General features: G+C 42.3%; 1 protein-coding gene across 5 annotated transcripts in view; it reads left to right on the forward strand.

The window, feature by feature from the left end:
- The window catches only part of nfat5a (nuclear factor of activated T cells 5a), a 90,163-nt gene that overhangs the window by 59,236 nt on the left and 7,006 nt on the right, over positions 1-23,921 (forward strand). For 2 of the 5 annotated variants that reach the window (XM_061896223.1, XM_061896224.1), the window contains exons 2-4: positions 84-212; positions 2,438-3,089; positions 3,178-3,361. In XM_061896223.1, the coding sequence (XP_061752207.1) occupies positions 84-212; positions 2,438-3,089; positions 3,178-3,361 (965 nt within the window). Of the gene's footprint in view, positions 1-81; positions 213-1,628; positions 1,891-2,437; positions 3,090-3,177; positions 3,362-23,921 lie in introns of those variants that run through there. The other 3 variants (XM_061896227.1, XM_061896225.1, XM_061896226.1) reach the window with 3 other exon arrangements.

A 23,921-nucleotide genomic window follows, 5' to 3' on the forward strand; every position in this document is an offset into this window, starting at 1 on the left:
GCTTTACCACCAACAATGAGAGGGGCAGCTAGCTATGTGGTCCTTCTTAAAACATAACACACCCCACTTGTTTTGTATTTCAGAGTCTGTATATGACCTCCTCCCCAAAGAGCTCCAGCTCCAGCAGTCGTCCGCCCAGACCGACCCAGCCGCCATGAGCCAGAAGAGCGGGGGAGAGGCGGGGCCTCCTCCCTCGGCAGCCTTGGCTTCAGGTGAGTCAACAAACCAGCCGATGAAAACCATGATCTGGGATCAGGGCCGACTAGCCAAAGTGTTTTCCTAATACCTTGTTGGAAGGTGGGGGTGGGGGAAGAAACATGCCTTTCAATCGGTGATAGGGGGGCAACTTCACCCTTTCACCAGTAACTGAGATCAGACTAAAGTGTGTTTTACTGACAATCCCTTTTTCAACACGGTTACAGACTTTGCAGTGGGAGCAACAGGGGCTTGCACACTGTTGGTCTTTGTGTGGAGGATGTCATGTTCATCCAGAATTCCACACTGCAATGTGCACATGCTTCTCCCATCTCAACCATGTGATTCTTCAGCGTTATTTTCTGGCAACAAATGCCAATCTTTTTAAGTTATTTCAAAGAAAGTAAAGACTATTTCAATAGAAACATTCAGGTGGTCTCTAGGGCTGCTTGTGGCTCTTCTTGGCTTTTGTCCTCTTTTTGTCTCGCTGGCTGGCTATGTAAAGGGCAGCCTTCTCACTCGTGACATTTTTCAACTAAGCAACACATTTTTAAGATTCGTGACCCACTAAAATGGTGAAGCTATTCTTTGGTTGATTCTGAGGGCATTGCCACTATAAAAGAAGATTGAGGTTTTATTTGCTTTACTTCCTGGGCATCATTTCATCTCCTAAACCAAATAAAAGGATGTTGTAGTTCTTTTGTTTTGTGTTTTTGCACTGACCGGATTCTAACACACTTTAGTCTTTGTCTTTTCACTCACGTTTTGCTGCACGTCTTTTCATCCGATGCTTGTGCCTAATGTTTTTTGTCTCCTGGCTTTTTTGGGCAGTTGAAAAGAAATATTTGGGTCAACCACTCTTACACACACTAATCTGGTTCAGAAAATATGAGGACCTTATATGAAACACACCTAAGTCTTTCTTGCTTCAAACAATATAAGGACATGACGAGTGCTCACATTGCAGTGAAACATCAATGCAGAATCACCTGGCACTGCAGATCCAAACACTGCTTGTGGCCCGGAATAACGGTTCATTCGGGCATTTGTTTGTTAGGCTTTTTTCATTTAGTTAAGAGTGATTTGTGCCAATGTGCTAATATTTCAGACACCACCTCACTTTAGAACCTTTCAAACCTTTTTGAAAGTGTGTGGTCTTTGTTTAAAATGAGGGAAGGTTCGTTCATATCACCAATCCTAGAAGCTGCCATAGAATGGATGGATTTAAATGAAATAGTGAAGTTGCCCCTAGAAATGATTGGACTGAACAAATTCATGTAATCTGATCTTGGATCATGGTTCAGGAGAGCCAACGTGAGTTATAAATGGGAACGATTTTAGTCTGAAATTGCATTTTAAAGAGCAAACTGGTCAACAAAGTTTTTGAGAGAGCTACACTTTTAATGCATCTTTTTTTCTATCCCGACCCTAAGCAGTGCTGATCGGAAGCATGAATGCTGTAAAGTCCCTCTGAGGATGAGGAGCCTCATGAATGCTTCAAAATGTAGAGTCGACACTACAAAACAGGGCTCTCTTCACAATTTTAAGTTACCCAATTTACTGATTGACAGAAGTTGAGTCTTGAATGATCAGCTCTCTTGTTGCTCATTGGCTGTCTCATTTTTATTGCAGGAAGTTCCCTCTGAGGCAGGGAGTGTCTGCATATAAAATGGTCTGCAGTTCACTGCTCCATAGGTCAGAGGCTTGTTTATTCCGTCTCTATGGCTACGCTCAGTCCCAACAAAATCTTCCAATTGGCATGCGCAAAATACTTGACTACTGAATGCACATTGCACAAAGTGTAATATAACCCTGGTAACCCTGGCAAATTTAATTTGACGCCACTTTACCAGCTTGCAAATTGGGCTGTACATGAAAGTTTTGACCAGATTTTGTTATGTTTCTTTCTGGCAATGTGTATGTTACCATTTTTTGTAGCTTGCTTTTGTTTTTGTAAACAAAGCATGTCAGTTTTCTCACATTGATTTATTACAGAAAGGGTTTCTAGGAATCAAAACATTGTGGGACCTATAGTAAGCACCCTTCTCAACTTTAACTTCAGAATTTTTGATCAATGCTTGACAGCTCTCGCATGCTTCGTGAGGGCATAGGGCCCATAACATTCTTGAAATTACAGTTGGGAAGAGGGGAAATCAGTTCAAATTCAGCTGCTTGAGTGGGACTGCTAGCCTGCTCTGTGCTGTACAACCTTACTAACTCATTTGTTCGTATACTACTGCAGATGCCTCATCTTCCACCTCCAGCCCCTCCGCCTCCACCTCCTTGGCCATGGGAGCACCACCGTGCTCTGGCATCATATCCACTGGCCCCGCCTCTTTGACCTCAGACCACCATAAGGCCCCCCAGCATCTTCACTCTACTGGAGGGGATGGAGCGATAGCTTCAGAAGTCCTAGTCATGGAAGGAGCTGTGTCCGCTACTAGTAGGAGCAACAGTGGAGCAAGCGCCGCAGCAGGAGATGCTGGGTCAGCTGTCTTGTCAGGGCTAGGAGTTCAGCAGCCTCAGAACACCCCATCAAAGCGGAGGCCCGTATTAAGCATATCCCCGCCACCTGAGGACCTGTTTGATGATAGTCAGATGTCCTGCCTAGAAGAGCCCCCCGTAGCTGGAGCGCCGGGCCCAGACTCTGAGCAAAGTCAAAACAGCATGTGGGCTGATGACTCCGTCTCCAACTTTAGCTTAGTCAGCTCCTTCTCCTACAACGACAACACGGAGGTGCCCCGCAAGTCAAGAAAACGAACCCCTCGCCAACGACCTGGCCCAAAGGCTGCTCCCCCTGAGGACAGCATGGATGTGTTTGATGCCGACAGTGCCAAGGCACCTCACTTTGTCCTTTCCCAACTGGGCCCAGACAAGACCAGTCCCATGACCGGGTGGGTTTCCAAGTCCTCAAGTTGCGTACAGTAATGGAACAATAACTTGTCATATTAATGTCATCTTGTGGTTTATGCTTCTTCTCAGCTCTCTTGAGCCGGGCACGGCAGTGAAGGGTGGTTCGCTATTTACCCAGTACCCCCCAAGGAGCAATGGGAAAGAATTACATATCCTGGTGCAACCTGAAACCCAGCACAGAGCTCGCTATCTGACCGAGGGCAGCCGAGGTTCTGTCAAAGACCGCACACAGCAGGGATTCCCCACCATCAAGGTTTGACACAGGAGACCGCTAGCTGCTTCTTGGCATGGAAACAATGCAAACTCCGATTCAACTCAAGTTCAGTTGAGACTGGCAGAAAAAAAATTATCACGATTCATTTTTTCATATCATCCGATCTCGATTTATATCACTTCTCTTTTTAAATTAAATTTGGAATGTACCGTGCAGGATTACAGCGAGTACTGTTGCATCCAACGTTACCTCTTAAGTGCCTGCCTGCGCAATTTGCACACTGCTCACGCCTCCTCTGCACACAGCAACGCTATCCCGCGCACTAAATTAAATCCCACTCTAAACAAAATAAACACATAACAATTTTTTTTTTAAGATTTTGTAATGCATCTGTGAATAACAGGTGACGAAAGGCGGTCACAATAGATAAAACAAAGTTTGTCAACACTGTTTGATTATTGTAACGTCTGCCGAGACTCTTTAAGGAGGACAGGAATTCCATCAATCCCTTTTTATTTAGCGAAATTGTTTTGTAGGCCATAACCACACCCAAAAAAAATTGTAAAATACTTCTGTGACAGTTGCTTGCTGTCGTGTGGGTTCCAGGGACCACCAAGGAAAGACATTCTGGTGAGCAGGTTTAGACTTTTTATTTTTCAAAAACAAAGTCTCTTCCGGGTTGGTTTCCAGCTTTGCCGTTCGCTGCTGGCTCTTCCGCCCCGGCTTTTCAGCTTCGTGCGTCGTCTTCTTCCTTGAGCTCTTTGTCGCTCTCGCTTAGCATCCTCTTCTCGTTGGCTCTGGTTTCTCTCTCCCTCTCTCCCCGACGTTTACAGCTGCCGCCCTTTTACACAGTTCGAGAGGATTACTTAATTGGGCCCAGCTGGGCAGTCCACACACCTGATAATAATTTTGGCGTCGATCCCGGCGCGCCCCGCCTCGCTGCTTGCTTGCCGTCCCCGCCTCCTCGCCGCCATCTTGGACCGGGCTTCGGTCTGCCCGTCCTCGCTGTTGGACTGCTGGCTCCGCCTCTACACAACTTCTATCTAGCAAAATTGGTAATTGTCTACCGTACCATCCAAGGCCGAAGCAAGTCCTTGTCATCTGTTTTATCAACAGCAGCTCTCACCTGCACCAACACATACACTCATGGCAATTTGCCACTGATGCGTTTAAGGCCACACAAAAAGTAGGACAACTCCAACACTACATATAGGGTGTAAATTCCAGGTGGTTACACTATGACTCTTAAATCAAATGTGTGCTTATTCTACTGCCATTTATTAAGAATGTTAGTTTTTGGATATTCATCATTAAATGTTGTTACTAAATTGAAGAATTGCTCCTACAAATATTTATTTTACAGACAAAGTTAGTGGAATGCAACATGTGAATGTTTTAAGGCAGGGGTGTCAAACTCTGGCCCGCCGTGTATTTTCATTTGGCCCTTGAGGCAATATCAAATTAACATTAGAGCTGGCCCGCCGGTATTATACAGCGGCGGTGTAGCTGTAACACCGCATTCACCGCTAATACTCATACTTGCTCCCAAATTTCTCCCGATTCCCACCTGGACAACAATATTGGGGGCGTGCCTTAAAGGCACTGCCTCAAGCGTCCTCTAAAACCTTTCGTCACGTCCGCTTTTCCTACGTAGAAACAGCGTGCCGGCCTAGTCACATGATATACGTGGCTTTTACACACACACACACACACACTAATGCAATGCAAGCTTGGTCAACAGCCATACAGGTCACACTGAGGGTGGCCGTATAAACAACTTTAAGACTGTTACAAATGTGCACCACACTGTGAACCAACACTAAACGAGAATGACAAGCAAATTTCGGGAGAACATCCGCACTTTAACACAACATAAACACAACAGAACAAATACACAGAGCCCCTTGCAGCACTACCTCTTCCTGGACGCTACAATATAAGAATGTATTATTAGCCCGTGGGAAAGGTTTATTTTGATATTTACCTGAGAAGGCTGCAAATATTTCTATTTAAATTTGATTTGATATGCCATTGCTATTTTTGAATTATTAGTATTATTTGAAACTCGATTTTGCATGTCACTATAAATTTATATAAGTCTCGCTTGTTCAATATTCAATGCAAAACTTGTTTGGGTCCCTATTAAAAGGTTAATTTGTTCAACCTTGGCCCACGGCTTTGTTCAGTTTAAAATTTTGGCCCACTCTGTATTTGAGTTTGGCACCCCTGTTTTAAGGGGAACTACCGTATTTTTCTGATTATAAGTCGCTCCGGAGTATCCGTCGCACTCGCTGATAATGCATAATAAAGAAGGGAAAAAACATATATAAGTCGCACTGGAGTACAAGTCAAATTTTGGGGGGAAATTTATTTGATGAAATCCAACACCAAGAACAGACATTTGAAAGGCAATTTAAAGTAGATAAAGACTAGTGAACAACAGGCTGAATAAGTGTATGTTATATGAGGCATGAATAACCAACTGAGAAGGTGCCTGGTATGTTGACGAAACATATTATGGTAAGAGTCATTCAAATAACTATAACATATAGAACATGCTATACGTTTACCAAACAATCTGTCACTCTTAATCGATAAATCCCATAAAATCTTCTTCCTCAATGTCGCTTCTAAACAACTCTGCCAACTCCAAAGGTATGCGCCACTTCCTCTTGTCGTTTTCTGCTGCATATTTCACTACGTCCAGCTTGTAATCTGCAGTACATGATTTTCTTTTCGGTCCAATTTTTGTTCAGCCTTTCTCAGTTTTTATAAGTTACCGCCAACGATGAAATTAATCCATTTTAATAGCTATGACCTTCTAGAACAGGGGTCGGGAACCTTTTTGCCTGAGAGAGCCATGAAAGCCAAATATTTTAAAATGTATTTCCGTGAGAGTCATGTAATATTTTTTAACTCTGAATACAACTAAATGTGTGCATTTTTAAGTAAGACCAACATGTTTAGAGTATAATAAATCTCCTCTTCTTGTTAATAACATTCTTATGCTGAAGTTAACCAATAATAAATCCAATACTTTTTGCCATTAATGCGACTTCTTGAACAAGTCTGGTAGAAAACGGATGGATGGATAAAATGCATGAGAATGTTTTATATTTTGAACGTTATTTTTAGCACTGTGATTGCTAGCGGAATTATTCATAATTAGCGTGTTAAGCCAGGGGTGTCCAAACTTTTTCCAGTGAGGGCCGCACACTGAAGAATCAGAGCAAGCGGGGGCCATTTTCATAATATTTATTTTTAAAACCAATACAATATATGTATAAAAATTATACATTTAGGCTTCCACTCAGTTATAATCCCGGGGACCCCAAAGGGTTTTGGTCAAAAAAAAATATTAAAAATGTGTCATTATTCAGTATTAGAATTTGTATTATTATGCAAGTTTTAAATCTCTAGATCAACATTAGAAAAAAAAAGGAAAAAACACAAAATCATGTTAGACCCGCTCGACATCCATTGCTTTCGGTCCCCTAGAGGGGGGGGGTTGCCCACATCTGAGGTCCTCTCCAAGGTTTCTCATAGTCAGCATTGTCACTGGCGTCCCACTGAATGTGAATTCTCCCTGCCCACTGGGTGTGAGTTTTCCTTGCCCTTTTGTGGGTTCTTCCGAGGATGTTGTAGTCGTAATGATTTGTGCAGTCCTTTGAGACATTTGTGATTTGGGGCTATATAAATAAACATTGATTGATTGATTGAAAATATGCAATATTTTCATCCAATAAATTTTTTAGGCGGAATATTTGAGATTATATAATAATTGGAGCCTTAATTTTGGATTTTGAATCATTATTATTTTTTGAGCAATGACACTTAAAAACAAATCACACTAAAATAATAGGGGATCCAAAAGTGTCCTACTTATTAAAGTGTTAAAAAATAAATTATACATTTTATTTACCGTTTACTTTTAGCACAATAATCTCGAGATCAACTTCAGATATATCCGTCAATTTTAAGTTTTATTGTTGTTTGTTTTGTTTGTTTGTTTTAGGCCCTTCTTTAGAAAAAAAAAACAGCTCAGTTTTTTATATGGTAAAACACAAAATATGCAACATTTTCCCCAAAAAATATCTCAAAGTGGAATATTTAATGTGATGTAATCGAAGCCTTGAATAGGTCAATAATTCAAAATGACATTGATTTTGATTCATTATTATTTTTTAAAGAAACAGCCTGCATGGCAGCTTTGTGTTATAAGAGTAAGCATTGCAACAATTTCTTGTTACATTTCACCCGTTTGCTCTTTTATACCACTTTTTATGTTTTTAAATTTTTTTTTTTGTATTCTTAAAATGTGTCGGGGCCTTTTTAAAAAATGACCCGCGGGCCGCACTTTGGACAGCCCTGTGTTGAGCAATGTCAGCTAAGATTTATCTGAGAGCCAGATGAAGTCATCAAAAGAGCCACATCTGGCTCTAGAGCCATAGGTTCCCTACCCTTGCAGTAGCATATAGCAGTTAGCATTCCGTGACCCACAGGGCACTTCTGCCGTGACCCTCCCCCGCCGAATTCTTATTGGTTGACGTGTTTGTGACGATTGCTGACATTTTCTTGGTTTGTTCCGCGAATGAAATAAATATTATTTGATATTTTACGGTAATGTGTTAATAATTTCACACAAGTCGCTCTGGAGTATATGTCGCACCCCCGGCCAAACTATGAAAAAAACTGCGACTCAAAGTCCTAAAAATACGGTAAATGTGATCTCTCAAAGGGGTGCACAATCTTTCAAAATCAGGACCCCCACCCAGGCATAAAATACTACAGTACATAGCTGATAAAAAAACTATATATTTAAGTGTGCTAAATCACTTATATTAGAACATCCATCCATTTTCTACCGCTTATTCCCTTTTGGGGCCGCGGGGGGCGCTGGCGCCTATCTCAGCTACAATCGGGCGAAAGGCGGGGTACACCCTGGACAAGTCGCCACCTCATCGCAGGGCCAACACAGACAGACACTCACATTCACACACTAGGGCCTATTTAGTGTTGCCAATCAACCTATCCCCAGGTGCATGTTTTTGGAAGTGGGAGGGGCCTATCCCCAGGTGCATGTCTTTGGAAGTGGGAGGAAGCCAGAGTACCCGGAGGGAACCCACGCATTCACGGGGAGAACATGCAAACTCCACACAGAAAGATCCCGAGCCTGGGATCGAACCCAAGACTGCAGTACCTTCGTATTGTGAGGCAGACGCACTAACCCCTCTTCCACCGTGAAGCCCTATATTAGAACATAATCTGATGAAAATGACTGCTGTCACTTGATTATAATAATACATTTAAATCATGTCAGGTTTGAGACAGGTGTGATGGCCACAGTGTGCACGTGTGTATTCCACTGAATGTGAAGTGAATTGAATTATATTTATATAGCGCTTTTTCTCTAGTGACTCAAAGCGCTTTACATAGTGAAACCCAATATCTGAGTTACATTCAAACCAGTGTGGGTGGCACTGGGAGCAGGTGGGTAAAGTGTCTTGCCCAAGGACACAACGGCAGTGACTAGGTTGGCAGAAGCGGGAATCGAACCTGCAACCCTCAAGTTGCTGGCACGGCCACTCTACCAACCAAGCTAATCCGCTCAGGGTGTTTTTGCCTTTGCTCACACACATGAAATATTAGAGGGAACATTGGTTGCATCCCTCCTGTTTACTACTGCAGTGTCTTGTAACAAACATTTCCAACATGTTTGATCGAGCTGAATACTGTCTTTTTATATAAATCATTGTTCTTACTAGGGATGCACCGATTAATCGGTAACCGAATATATTCGGCCGAATATGGCAAAAAAAGCCACATTCGGCCTTCGGTGGAATGAGTTAAGAACAAGGCCGAATAGTGGCGTGTGACGCAATTTTTGGACGCGGTGACGCAATCAACCAACGTGCGGTGACGTTGGGATATGTTGTGTACCTGTATAAGTGTATGAGGTTACAAGCACACGCTTATTGAGATTTAGTGGGGCCTCTGTTTACATTATTAGCCTGTTGTGTAGGCTACCTGTATAAGTGTATGAGGTTACAAGCACACACTTAATTGAGATTTACTTGAGCTTTCTGTTGACATTATTAGCCTGTTGTGTAGGCTACCTGTATAAGTGTATGAGGTTACAAGCACACACTTAATTGAGATTTACTTGAGCCTTCTGTTTACATTATTAGCCTGTTGTGTAGGCTACCTGTGTAAGTGTATGAGGTTATAAACACACACTTAATTGAGATTTACTTGAGCTTTCTGTTTACATTATTAGCCTGTTGTGTAGGCTACCTGTATAAGTGTATGAGGTTACAAGCACACACTTATTGAGATTTACCTGAAGCCTTCTGTTGACATTATTAGCATATCTACTGTGGCTAAGCAGACTTTTGCCAAAAGGACAATAATTCATTTGTTGTGGGTTTATCCACTTTAATGCACTTTTTTTTTTTTCGGAATGCATGTTTTGTTTGAAGGCCTAATATAAATGAAAAACTTTGTGCTTTTTTTGAAACGCAAAGGCTACTGGAATATTAAAAAAATGTCAATATTCAATAAAAAATTACTTTATTTGAAAAACATGTCTAAATATTTATTATAGGCTATTTATGCGATATTAAAAAAATAATGAAAAACTGCATTCATTATTCGGTATTCGGCCTTCGGCCAAGCGTTTAAATTTTATTCGGCTTCGGCCACAAATTTTCATTTCGGTGCATCCCTAGTTCTTACTAAAGGTAACAGTATAGGTAACCCGCACTCCGGTTCTTACCTGTTTTTAGGGCCACGGTTTTGCTTCTTTTTTGGTACATTTTAGCTCGGTTGGTAGAGTGGCCGTGCCAGCAACTTGAGGGTTGCAGGTTCAATTCCCGCTTCCGCCATCCTAGTCACTGCCGTTGTGTCCTTGGGCAAGACACTTTACCCACCTGCTCCCAGTGCCACCCACACTGGTTTAAATGTAACTTAGATATTGGGTTTCACTATGTAAAGCGCTTTGAGTCACTAGAGAAAAGCGCTATATAAAATATAATTCACAACTTATTTCTCTCTCAAAGTTATTTTGTTATTTTGCTGATCATCCAAAAAATGCATTCTGCAGTATAATTGGTGTAGTAAATACTACAAGACTTTTATTTCAAGTTAACATTTACTAAACACTTTCAAATACTAAATTATTTGTATTCTTTATTGACTTGTATACATCAGTGCTTCTCATCAGTGCTTTGGCAAACAACAAGCGGTGACCCAGATTGTGGAGTTATTTTTAAAACTCAAATACTGTATCTTATCCATTTCCATCCATTTTCTACCGCTTATTCCCTTAGGGGTGGCGGGGGGCGCTGGAGCCTATCTCGGCTACAATCGGGTGGAAGGCGAGGTACGCCCTGGACAAGTCGCCACCTCATCACAGGGCCAACACAGACAGGCAGACGTCAATCACACTCAGTATCTTATATTGAAGGAAAATACATCAAAGTGCAGTTAAAATTTGAAGGACTGTAAAATGTGTACCAACACATAAAACACGTTTAATGATTATTTCAGTAAGTCTTATTAATATTTTTTGGGGTGAATTATATTTATAGAGCACTTTTCTCTCGTGACTCAAAGCGCTTCAAATAGTGAAACCCATTATTTCTGCTACATTTAAACCCGTGAGGGTGACACTGGGAGCTGGTGGGTACAGCGTTTTGCCCAAGGACACAACGGCATTGACTAAGATGGCGGAGGCGGGGATCGAACCTGGAACCCTCAAGTTGCTGGCACGTCCGCTCTACCAACCGAGCCATGCTGCCGATTTGAACACAAAGTGTCTGTTTGCGGGTTTTTTTTAGTACATGTTACATCAGAGGGGAGGAATCTTTGCAGACACATAAGCAAAAAGTCTGATTGAAAAATATTTAGATACAAAATTCCCTTTTTTAGATTAAATTAGTGTGTGTTGATCCTCCCAGTCGGGACTAATAAAGACTCCTGCGAGTGCCTGCAAGTCCGCACTCAGGGCAGGATTAGTGGGAAGTTGCAGCAGATGGTGAAACTAAAGCCTGTCACTAAAGTTGCTGCGCCTTCGAAATGTTTCTACTTCCATGCTCGTGTTAGTCATCTTTCTTTATTTCGTTCTTCTGAGCTGCACTTGCAGCTGTGTAAGTAGGGGAAGAGGCACAATGCTGATTGCACATTCATTACAATGTGAGGAAACTGAATTTCGCGACTGGATTGAGATGGTCACGCACACGGACACACTTTCACACGCATGCGTACACAAACACACACACACAGGATCACGATCATTCTATATCTGTAGAATATATATTATTCATATATTTTATATATATAATATATCCATCCATCCATTTTCTACCGCTTATTCCCTTTTTTTGGGGTCGCGGGGGGCGCTGGCGCCTATCTCAGCTACAATCGGGCGGAAGGCGGGGTACACCCTGGACAAGTCGCCACCTTATCGCAGGGCCAACACAGATAGACAGACAACATTCACACTCACATTCACACACTAGGGCCAATTAAGTGTTGCCAATCAACCTATCCCCAGGTGCATGTCTTTGGAAGTGGGAGGAAGCCGGAGTACCCGGAGGGAACCCACGCATTCACGGGGAGAACATGCAAACTCCACACAGAAAGATCCCGAGCCTGGATTTGAACCCAGGACTGCAGGACCTTCGTATTGTGAGGCAGACGCACTAACCCCTCTTCCACCGTGAAGCCCCTTATATAATATATATTATTTTTTATTCGACTTACCGCCGGCAACACATTTCCAGTGAGGGTTGGACTCCGCCAAGGCTGTCCTTTGTCACCGATTCTGTTCATAACTTTTATGGACAGAATTTCTAGGCGCAGTCAAGGCGTTGAGGGGTTCCAGTTTGGTGACCGCAGGATTAGGTCTCTGCTTTTTGCAGATGATGTGGTCCTGATGGCTTCATCTGACCGGGATCTTCAGCTCTCACTGGATCGGTTCGCAGCCGAGTGTGAAGCGACCGGAATGAGAATCAGCACCTCCGAGTCCGAGTCCATGGTTCTCGCCCGGAAAAGGGTGAAGTGCCATCTGCGGGTTGGGGAGGAGACCCTGCCCCAAGTGGAGGACTTCAAGTACCTAGGAGTCTTGTTCACGAGTGAGGGAAGAGTGGATCGTGAGATCGACAGGCGGATCGGTGCGGCGTCTTCAGTAATGCGGACGTTGTACAGATCCGTTGTGGTGAAGAAGGAGCTGAGCCGGAAGGCAAAGCTCTCAATTTACCGGTCGATCTACGTTCCCATCCTCACCTATGGTCATGAGCTTTGGGTCATGACCGAAAGGATAAGATCACGGGTACAAGCGGCCGAAATTAGTTTCCTCCTCTCCCTTAGAGATAGGGTGAGAAGCTCTGCCATCCGGGAGGGACTCAAAGTAAAGCCGCTGCTCCTTCACATCGAGAGGAGCTAGATGAGGTGGTTCGGGCATCTGGTCAGGATGCCACCCGAACGCCTCCCTAGGGAGGTGTTTAGGGCATGTCCAACCGGTAGGAGGCCACGGGGAAGACCCAGGACACGTTGGGAAGACTATGTCTCCCGGCTGGCCTGGGAACGCCTCGGGATCCCCCGGGAAGAGCTAGACGAAGTGGCTGGGGAAAGGGAAGTCTGGGTTGCCCTGCTTAGGCTGTTGCCCCCGCGACCCGACCTCTGATAAGCGGAAGAAGATGGATGGATGGATGGATTATTTTTTATTGTCTATTTGGAGCGAACTGTGGTGCTGAATTTCCCCCAGGGATCAATAAAGTACTTTCTATTCTATCTATTCTAATAAAGGTGGGGTGGATTGTTCCATGCAGGATTATACCCAGCATGGTTGCTTCCCTGCTGTTTTCTACTGCGGTAACTTCTGACAGACAGTTATGGTAAATTATGGTAAATGGGTTGTACTTGTATAGCGTTTTTCTACCTTCAAGGTACTCAAAGCGCTTTGACACTTTTTCCACATTCACACATTCACACACTGATTGCGGGAGCTGCCTTGCAAGGCCCTAACCAGCACCCACCAGGAGCAAGGGTGATGTGTCTTGCTCAAGGACACAACGGCCATGCCGGGGTTGGTAGAAGGTGGGGATCGAATCAGGAACCTTGAGGTTGCTGCCACGGCCACTCTTCCAATGCGCCACACAGCCCCCAGTTCCGCAATGTTTCATAGAAGAAATATGCAAACAGCTGATCACTGTGATCAAACTCAAATTAAAGTTAAAGTACCTGTGTGTCACACACACACACTAGGTGGGGCGAAATTATTCTCTGCATTTGACCCATCACCCATGATCACGCCCTGGGAGGTGAGGGGAGCAGTGGGCAGCAGCGGTGCCACGCCCGGCAATCATTTTTGGTGATTTAACCCCCAATTCCGACCCTTGATGCTGAGTGCTAAGCTGGGAGGTAATGGCTCCCATTTTTATAGTCTTTGGTATCACTCGGCCGGGGTTTGAACTCACAACCTACCCATCTCAGGGCGGACACTCTAACCCATTGGTGTCAAACTCTGGCCCACCATGTAATTTCATTTGGCCCTTGAGGCAATATCAAATTAACATTAGAGCTGGCCCGCCGGTATTATACAGAGGCGGGCCAACCCTCCCGATTTTCCCGGGAGACTCCCGAAGTTCAGTGCCCCTCCCGAAAATCTCCCTGGGCAACCATTCTCGTGAACATCTCCCAATTTCCACCCGCACAACAATATTGGGGGCCGTGCCTTAAAGGCAATGCCTTTTAACGTTCTCTACAACCTGTCGTCACGTCCGCTTATCCTCCATACAAACAGTGTGCCGGCCAAGCCTCATGATATAAGCAGCTTTTACACACTCATAAGTGAATGCAAAGCATACTTAGTCAACAGCTATGCAGGTCACACTGAGGGTGGCCGTATAAACAACTTTAACACTCTTACAAGTATGCACCACACTGTGAACCCACACCAAACAAGAATGACAAATACGTTTCGTGAGAACATCCGCACCGTAACACAACAGAACAAATACCCAGAATCCCTTGCAGCACTAACTCTCCCGGGACGCTACAATACACGCTACCACCCAAAAGGTTAATTTGTTCAACCTTGGCCCGCGGCTTTGTTCAGTTTTAAATTTTGGCCCTCTCTGTATTTGAGTTTGACACCCCTGCTCTAACCACTAGCCCACTGATTAGGTTTATTTTTATTATTACTAATTAATCGCGAGCAACGATCATGATTCTATAATCGCCCGGCTCTAGTTGAGACTAGGGCGCTCAAATGTTTAAAATATTTAATCGTTTGTCCGTAATTAAGTCATAATTAATCGCTGGTAGAAGTGTTTATCAGAAGTATACCTTGGACAGGTCATTTTCAAGTTGTTAATACTATCAAGATGAGTCTGGAAAATTAGTTTGCTGTAAACAAATGTTTAAAGTCTCACCTTAAAACTAATTTGTATACTCTAGCCTTTAAATAGACCTCCTTTTTAGACCAGTTGATCTGCCGCTTCTTTTCTTTTTCTCCTCTGTCCCCCCCTCCCTTGCGGAGTGGGTCCGGTCCGATGGCAATGGATGAAGTACAGACTGTCCGGAGTCGAGACCCAGGATGGACCGCTCGTCTGTGTGTCGGTTGGGGACATCTCTACGCTGCTGATCCGACTCCGCTCGGGATGGTTTCTTGTGGACGGGACTCTCGCTGCTGTCTTGGATCCGCTTTGAACTGAACTCTTGCGGCTGCATTGGATCCACTATGGATTGAACTTTCACAGTATCATGTTAGACCCGCTCGACATCCATTGCTTTCGGTCCCCTAGGGAGGGGGGGTTGCCCATATTTGTGGTCCTCTTCAAGATTCTCATAGTCATCATTGTCACCGACGTCCCACTGGGTGTGAGTTTTCCTTGCCCTTATGTGGGCTCTTCCGAGGATGTCGTAGTCTCTAGTGGTTTGTGCGGTCCTTTGAGACATTTGTGATTTAGGGCTATATAAATAAACATTGATTGATTGATAAAGGGGAACATTATCACAATTTCTGAAGGGTTAAAACCAATAAAAATCGGTTCCCGGTGGCTTATTTTATTTGTCGAAGTTCTGCCCAAAATTTTACCCATCACGCAATATCCCGAAAAACGGCTTCAAAGTGCCCGATTTTAATCGTCGTTATAACTACCCGTCCATTATCCTGTGACGTCACAGCATGACCACACAGAAACAAACATGGCGGATAGCGCAGAAAGGTATAGCGATATTAGCTCGGATTCAGACTCTGATTTCAGCGCCGTAAGCGATTCAACAGATTACGCATGTGTTGAGACGGATGGTTGGAGTGTGGAGGCAGGTAGCCAAAACTAAATTAAAGAATAAACTGAAGCTATTGAGCCAGCGGCAAGGGAGAAAGCGAAGACAAATTTGGCGATTACATTCTAACCAACGATTGGTATGTGTTTGTTTGGCATTAAATGTGGGTGGAGGGAAAGGCTGGATGCAAATATAGCTACAAATGAGGCATAATGATTCAATATGTACATACAGCTAGCCTAAATAGCATGTTAGCATCGATTAGCTTGCAGTCATGCCGTGACCAAATATGTCTGATTAGCACTCCACATAAGTCAATAACATCAACAAAACTCACCTTTGTGCATTCATGCACAGCGTTATAAGTTTGGTGGACAAAATGAGACAGAAAAAGAAGTGGCATAAATCATATCCAGAGGGTTTACCTCGCACGTCTGCCGGAAGAGACTGCCGTCGTCCCTGAATAGCTCGCACTCGGGCAGATTCAGTGGTGGTCTATTTTCCAATATTGTAGATTTCGTTGACTTTATTGTTGGAAATGCATCTGCTTTGAGTGTCGCAGGATATCCACACATTCTTGTGTGGATATTGGAAAAATAACAGAGCTGATTTGACTTGGTGCGTTTAATAAGATTGAGAAGAGGGTTTTCCGTTCGGGCTCCAGTACTCTGGAATGCCCTCCCCCAGTTTGAGATGCCACCTCAGTAGAAGCATTTAAGTCTCACCTTAAAACTCATTTGTATACTCTAGGCTTTAAATAGACCCCCTTTTTAGACCACTTGATCTGCCGCTTCTTTTCTTTTTCTCCTCTGTCCCACTCTCCCTTGTGGAGGGGGTCCGGTCCGATGGCCATGGATGAAGAGTCGGGACCCAGGATGGGCCGCTCGTCCGGAGTCGGGGCCCAGGATGGACCGCTCGCCTGTGTGTGGGCTGGGGACATCTCTGCACTGCTGATCCGCCTCCGCTTGGGATGGTTTCCTGCTGGCTCAGCTGTGGACGGGACTCTCGCTGCTGTGTTTGATCCGCTTTGGACTGGACTCTCGCGGTTGTGTTGGATCCACTATGGATTTAACTTTCACAGTATCATGTCAGACCCGCTCGACATCCATTGCTTTCGGTCTCCTAGAGGGGGCGGGGTTTGCCCACATATGCGGTCCTCTCCAAGGTTTCTCATAGTCATCATTGTAACCGACGTCCCACTGGGTGTGAGTTTTCCTTGCCCTTAAGTGGGCCCTACCAAGGATGTCATAGTGGTTTGTGTTGTGGTTTGTGCAGCCCTTTTAGACACTAGTGATTTAGGGCTACATGCGGCATGTTAAGCTTTTCAACCTGGCCCGCTGGACATTCCCAAATAATTTATTTAGATGTTTCAGATGGAAAGTGTAGCTGCCATTATAATGTGCAGTCATGTTTTGTAATGACCCGTAAGTCTTGAACTAGACCAGAGGTTGGCAACCCAAAATGTTGAAAGAGCTATATTGGACCAAAAATACAAAAACAAATCTGGAGCCGCAAACAATTAAAAGCCATATTACATTCGGATAGTGTGTCATGGGATATAAATTGAATTGTTAGGACTTAAAGTAAACTAAATAAGCTCAAATATAGCTACAAATGAGGCATAATGATGCGATATGTACATATAGCTAGCCTAAATAGCATGTTAGCATCGATTAGCTTGCAGTCATGCAGTGACCAAATATGTCTGATTAGCACTCCACACAAGTCAATAACATCAACAAAACTCACCTTTGTGCAATCATTCACAACGTTAAAAGTTTGGTGGACAAAATGAGACAAAAAAAGATGTGGTATAAAACACGTCCTAGAAAGTCGGAGAAAGTCATACATGTAAACAAACTAGGGTGAGTTAAAGGACCGCCAAAATAAGTAGGACAAGACAGCGCTCGCCAAATACTCAAATCACTGAAGCATGTTTAATACAAACAGTGTGCTTTTTAACAATTAGGGAGGTTTGTGTCATGTTTGTCCTCCTTCAGGAACCATATTAAAACAAAAAACATGTTTTTTACCCCCTCATCTTTTCCCATTTTTGATACAGTTTTGGAAAAGCTCCTGAGACAGACTAGGGAGCCGCATGTAGCTCAGGAGCCGTGGTTGCCGACCCCCAAAATATACAAAGTATCTCAATGCTTGGAATCTGCGCTTTCGCATGATACACTAGTTACTAGGGTCATTTAATCAGTTTCTATAGTCATCTAATTAGTTACTATGGTTATCTAATTAGTTACTATGGTCATCTAATGAGTTACTATGGTCATCTAATGAGTTACTATGGTCATCTAATTAGTTACTATGGTTATCTAATTAGTTATTATGGTCATCTAATTAGTTACTATAGTCATCTTATTAGTTACTATGGACATCTAATTAGTCTCTATAGTCATCTAATTCGTTACTATAGTCATCTTATTAGTTACTATGGTCATCGAATGAGTTACTATGGTCATCTAATGAGTTACTATGGTTATCTAATGAGTTACTATGGTCATCTAATTAGTTACTATGGTCATCTAATGAGTTACTATGGTCATCTAATTAGTTACTATGGTCATCTAATTAGTTACTATGGTCATCTAATTAGTTACTATGGTTATCTAATGAGTTACTATGGTCATCTAATTAGTTACTATAGTCATCTAATTAGTTACTATGGTCATCTAATTAGTTACTATAGTCATCTAATGAGTTACTATTGTCATCTAATTAGTTACCATGGTCATCTAATTAGTTACTATGGTCATTTAATTAGTTATTATGGTCATCAAATGAGTTACTATGGTTATCTAATTAGGCACTATAGTCATCTAATGAGTTACTATGGTCATCTAATAAGTTACTATGGTCATCTAATTAGTTACTATGGTTATCTAATTAGGCACTATAGTCATCTAATTAGTTACTATGGTCATCTAATTAGTTACTATAGTCATCTAATGAGTTACTATTGTCATCTAATTAGTTACCATGGTCATCTAATGAGTTATTATGGTCATTTAATTAGTTATTATGGTCATCTAATTAGTTACTATGGTTATCTAAATAGTTACTATAGTCCTCTAATTAGTTACTATGGTCAGTCATCTAATTAGTTACTATGGTCATCTAATGAGTTACTATGGTTATCTAATTAGTTACTATAGTCCTCTAATTAGTTACTATGGTCATCTAATTAGTTACTATAGTCATCTAATGAGTTACTATAGTCATCTAATGAGTTACTATGGTCATCTAATGAGTTACAAATGGTCATCTAATGAGTTACTATGGTCATCTAATGAGTTACTATGGTTACCTAATTAGGCACTATAGTCATCTAATTAGTTACTATGGTTACCTAATTAGTTACTATGGTCATCTAATGAGTTACTATGGTCATCTAATTAGTTATTATGGTCATTTAATTAGTTACTATGGTTATCTAATGAGTTACTATAGTCCTCTAATTAGTTACTATGGTCAGTCATCTAATTGGTTACTATGGTCACCTAATTAGTTACTATAATCATCTAATTAGTTATTATGGTCATCTAATTAGTTACTATGGTCATCTAATTAGTTACTATGGTTATCTAATGAGTTACTATGGTCATCTAATTAGTTATTATGGTTATCTAATTAGTTACTATGGTTATCTAATTAGTTACTATGGTCAGTCATCTAATTAGTTACTATGGTCATCTAATTAGTTACTATGGTTATCTAATTAGTTACTATAGTCCTCTAATTAGTTACTATGGTCATCTAATTAGTTACTATGGTAATCTACGTCACAGCAGCTCAGACGAGGCACCAAGCAGTGTGGGTGGGGAGCGTTTCCACAGACGCGGAAGGAGATTTTCACAACAAAGTTCTAAAGCTTAGTGATATATCAATCAATCAATCAATCAATGTTTATTTACATAGCCCTAAATCACTAGTGTCTCAAAGGGCTGCACAAACCACAACGACATCCTCGGTAGAGCCCTCATAAGGGCGTATCAGATTGTAGGTGTGTTTATTTTGTACCTTTCGCGTTCATATTTCACTGTTTTTGTTGCGTTTCATTTGATTGTAAAATGTGTCGATCGAAAGGGGGTGTGATGTTCATATTTTGTCAATATTCAGTGTTTCGCCCTTCATAAAAAAAAAAAAAATTCCATTACATTTTTTAAGGCGGTCTGTAATAAAGTTTTTAGCATTCAATCGGACATTGGAAGGTGTTGTATTAGTGTTCATAAAAATAGATATACAGGCCCCCAGGCATATTTTTTCATCTAAATGTGGCCCCTGAGTCAAAATAATTGCTCAGGCCTGGTCTAGTCAGAAGCAGGGATTTGGGGCTCGCTTTACCACTCTGTGTACCTTTTTTCTGTGTTCATTTCGGCTCTTATTGGTGCGTTCTCTCTCGGACAGTCACATGACACGCTCATGTTAATTACTTCAATAAAAATTGTATCATTTAAGTAACTTTGCATTAAAGGGGAACTGTACTTGTTTGTAATTTTGCTTATTGTTCAGTCTTTGAGAGACAAAAACACATGTATTTTTATTAGGTTTTTTTTAGATTCTAATTTTTAATAATTGGCTCATTCTAGTAGGCTAACAACATTCCATTCTGCCTGTAAATCAATATGAAAAAAGACGTCCTAAAACTGCCAGAAATACTTTATTTACATTCTGTAACCTGTATAACAAACAAGCTGTTGCAAACACACGGAGGAACTTATTTTCTAGCTACATCGCCTTGCTCACAGAGAAACTTACTCTGTTGAAGCTAGTTTCCGCGTCACGACCTGAATGGCTTTTGAGTTTGTAATGCACAACACAAGTTCAAGTACCTCAAAGTCTTGTTTACGAGTGAGGGAAGAGTGGATTGTGAGATTGACAGGCGGATCGGTGCGACGTCTTCAGTAATGCGGACGCTGTATCGATCCGTTGTGGTGAAGAAGGAGCTGAGCCGGAAGGCAAAGCTCTCAATTTTCCGGTCGATCTACGTTCCCATCCTCACCTATGGTCATGAGCTTTGGGTTATGACCAAAAGGACAAGATCACGGGTACAAGCGGCCGAAAGGAGTTTCCTCCCCCAGGTGGTGGGTCTCTCCCTTAGAGATAGGGTGAGAAGCTCAAAGTAAAGCTGCTGCTCCTCCACATTAAGAGGAGCCAGATGAGGTGGTTCGGGCATCTGGTCAGGATGCCACCCGAACGCCTCCCTAGGGAGGTGTTTAGGGCACGTCCGACCAGTAGGAGGCCACGGGGAAGACCCAGGACACATTGAGAAGACTGTGTCTCCCGGCTGGCCTGGGAAGAGCTGGACTAAGTGGCTGGGGAAAGAAGGGTCTGGGTTTCCCTGCTTAGGCTGCTGACCCACAACCCGACCTCGTATAAGTGGAAGAAGATGGATGGATACGCAACACTATGTGATAGGACACCAATCTGTAAAGTATTAGCCCACATTTCTCGTTTTGTTTAACAGCTAGATGTAATAACAAGCATCATAACACAGTCAAACATTTCACAGAGTCATGCACAGCCAGTTATCTGGAAATCATAGTCACCTTAGCACCCCATCATCATAAACACACAAACAGTTAAAACAGTTGACACTTTTAATTACCTGGGCGTAACCTTGGACAATATCAATCAATCATCAATCAATGTTTACTTATATAGCCCTAAATCACTACTGTCTCAAAGGGCTGCACAAACCACAACACAAAAACCACTACGACATCCTCGGTAGGCCCACATAAGGGCTAGGAAAACTCACACCCAGTGGGACGTCGGTGACAATGAGGACTATGAGAACCTTGGAGAGGAGGGAAGCAATGGATGTCGAGCGGGTCTAACATGATACTGTGAGAGTTCAATCCATAATGGATCCAACACAGTCGCGAGAGTCCAGTCCAAAGCGGATCCAACACAGCAGCGAGAGTCCCGTTCACAGCGGAGCCAGCAGGAAACCATCCCAAGCGGAGGCGGATCAGCAGCGCAGAGATGTCCCCAGCCGATACACAGGCGAGCAGTACATGGCCACCGGATCGGACCAGACCCCCTCCACAAGGGAGAGTGGGACATAGGAGAAAAAGAAAAGAAGCGGCAGATCAACTGGTCTAAAAAGGGAGTCTATTTAAAGGCTAGAGTATACAAATGAGTTTTAAGGTGAGACTTAAATGCTTCTACTGAGGTAGCATCTGTAACTGTTACTGGGAGGGCATTCCAGAGTACTGGAGCCCGAACGGAAAACGCTCTATAGCCCGCAGACTTTTTTTGGGCTTTAGGAATCACTAATAAGCCGGAGTCCTTTGAACGCAGATTTCTTGCCGGGACATATGGTACAATACAATCGGCAAGATAGGATGGAGCTAGACCGTGTAGTATTTTATACGTAAGTAGTAAAACCTTAAAGTCACATCTTAAGTGCACAGGAAGCCAGTGCAGGTGAGCCAGTACAGGCGTAATGTGATCAAACTTTCTTGTTCTTGTCAAAAGTCTAGCAGCCGCATTTTGTACCAACTGTAATCTTTTAATGCTAGACATGGGGAGACCCGAAAATAATACGTTACAGTAGTCGAGACGAGGTGTAACAAACGCATGGATAATGATCTCAGCGTCTTTAGTGGACAGAATGGAGCGAATTTTAGCGATATTACGGAGATGAAAGAAGGCCGTTTGAGTAACGCTTTTAATGTGTGACTCAAAGGAGAGAGTTGGGTCAAAGATAATACCCAGATTTTTTACCGAGTCACCTTGTTTAATTGTTTGGTTGTCAAATTTTAGAGTTGTATTATTAAATAGAGGTCGGTGTCTATAAACTCACCTTTGATCTGCCCACCACGGACATTCAAAAAAGAAGTCAACAAAGACCGTCAGCCATCCTAAAACGTAAAGGACTATACGTTGCACCTCATCTCTTATTACTTTACCAAAGCATTGTTCAACCCATCCTTTTGTACTTTTCCACATGTTTTAGAGAGCTTTGAAGGCGAGCCACATCTTGCAAGTGTTTTTTTTATCTTAAAAATCCGGGGGGGAAACATATACCGTATTTTTCAGAGTATAAGTCGCACCGGCCGAAAACGCACAATAAAGAAGGAAAAAAACACATATAAGTCGCACTGGAGTATAAGTCGCATTTGAAATAGACATTTGAAAGGCAATTTAAAATAAATAAAGAATATTGAACAACAGGCTGAACAAGTGTACGTTATATGAGGCATAAATAACCAACTGAGAAGGTGCCTGCTATGTTAACCTAACATATTATAGTAAGAGTCATTCAAATAACTATAACATATAGAACATGCTATACCTTTACCAAACAATCTGTCACTCCTAATTGCTAAATCCCATGAAATTTTATACGTCTAGTCTCTTATGTGAATGAGCTAAATAATATAATTTGATATTTTACGGTAATGTGTTAATAATTTCACACATAAGTCTCTCCAGAGTATAAGTCGCACCCCCGGCCAAACTATGAAAAAAAATAACTGACTTATAGCCCGAAACATACTGTACCTTTACAGTATGTTCTAGGGATGCACCGATTAATCGGTAACCGAATATATTCGGCCGAATTTGGCAAAAAAAGCCACATTCGGCCTTCGGTGGAATGAGTTAAAAACAAGGCCGAATAGTGGCGTGTGACGCAATTTTTTGACGCGGTGACGCAATCAACCAACGTGCAGTGACGTTGGGATATGTTGTGTACCTGTATAAGTGTATGAGGTTACAAGCACACACTTATTGAGGTTTACTTGAGCCTTCTGTTTACATTATTAGCATATCTACTGTGGCTAAGCAGACTTTTGCCAAAAGGACAATAATTCATTTGTTGTTGGTTTATCCACTTTAATGCACTTTATTTATTTTTTTGGAATGCATGTTTTGTTTTAAGGCCTAATACAGGGGCGCTCACACTTTTTTTTCAGGTGAGCTACTTTTCAATTGACCAAGTCGAGGAGATCTACCTCATTCCTATTTATAATTTATATTTATCTATTTATGAAAGAGACATTTTTGTTAACAAGTTAAAGGTGTTTAATGATAATACAAGCATGTTTAACACACATAGATTCCTTTCTTTCACGAAGACAAGAATATAAGTTGGTGTATTACCTGATTCTGATGACTTGCATTGATTGGAATTAGACAGTGGTGCTGATAACGTCCGCATTTTCAAATGGAGGAAAAAAAAAAGTCCTCCTTTCTGTCCAATACCACATGAAAGTGGTTGGATTTGGCATCTCATTTGTCCAACTTGCATACTCGTTTTTAAACACTTTGTTATGAGAGTAGCATATGT

Source organism: Nerophis ophidion, linkage group LG03 (assembly GCF_033978795.1).
Source record: "Nerophis ophidion isolate RoL-2023_Sa linkage group LG03, RoL_Noph_v1.0, whole genome shotgun sequence".
Classification (NCBI taxonomy): Eukaryota; Metazoa; Chordata; class Actinopteri; order Syngnathiformes; family Syngnathidae; genus Nerophis; species Nerophis ophidion.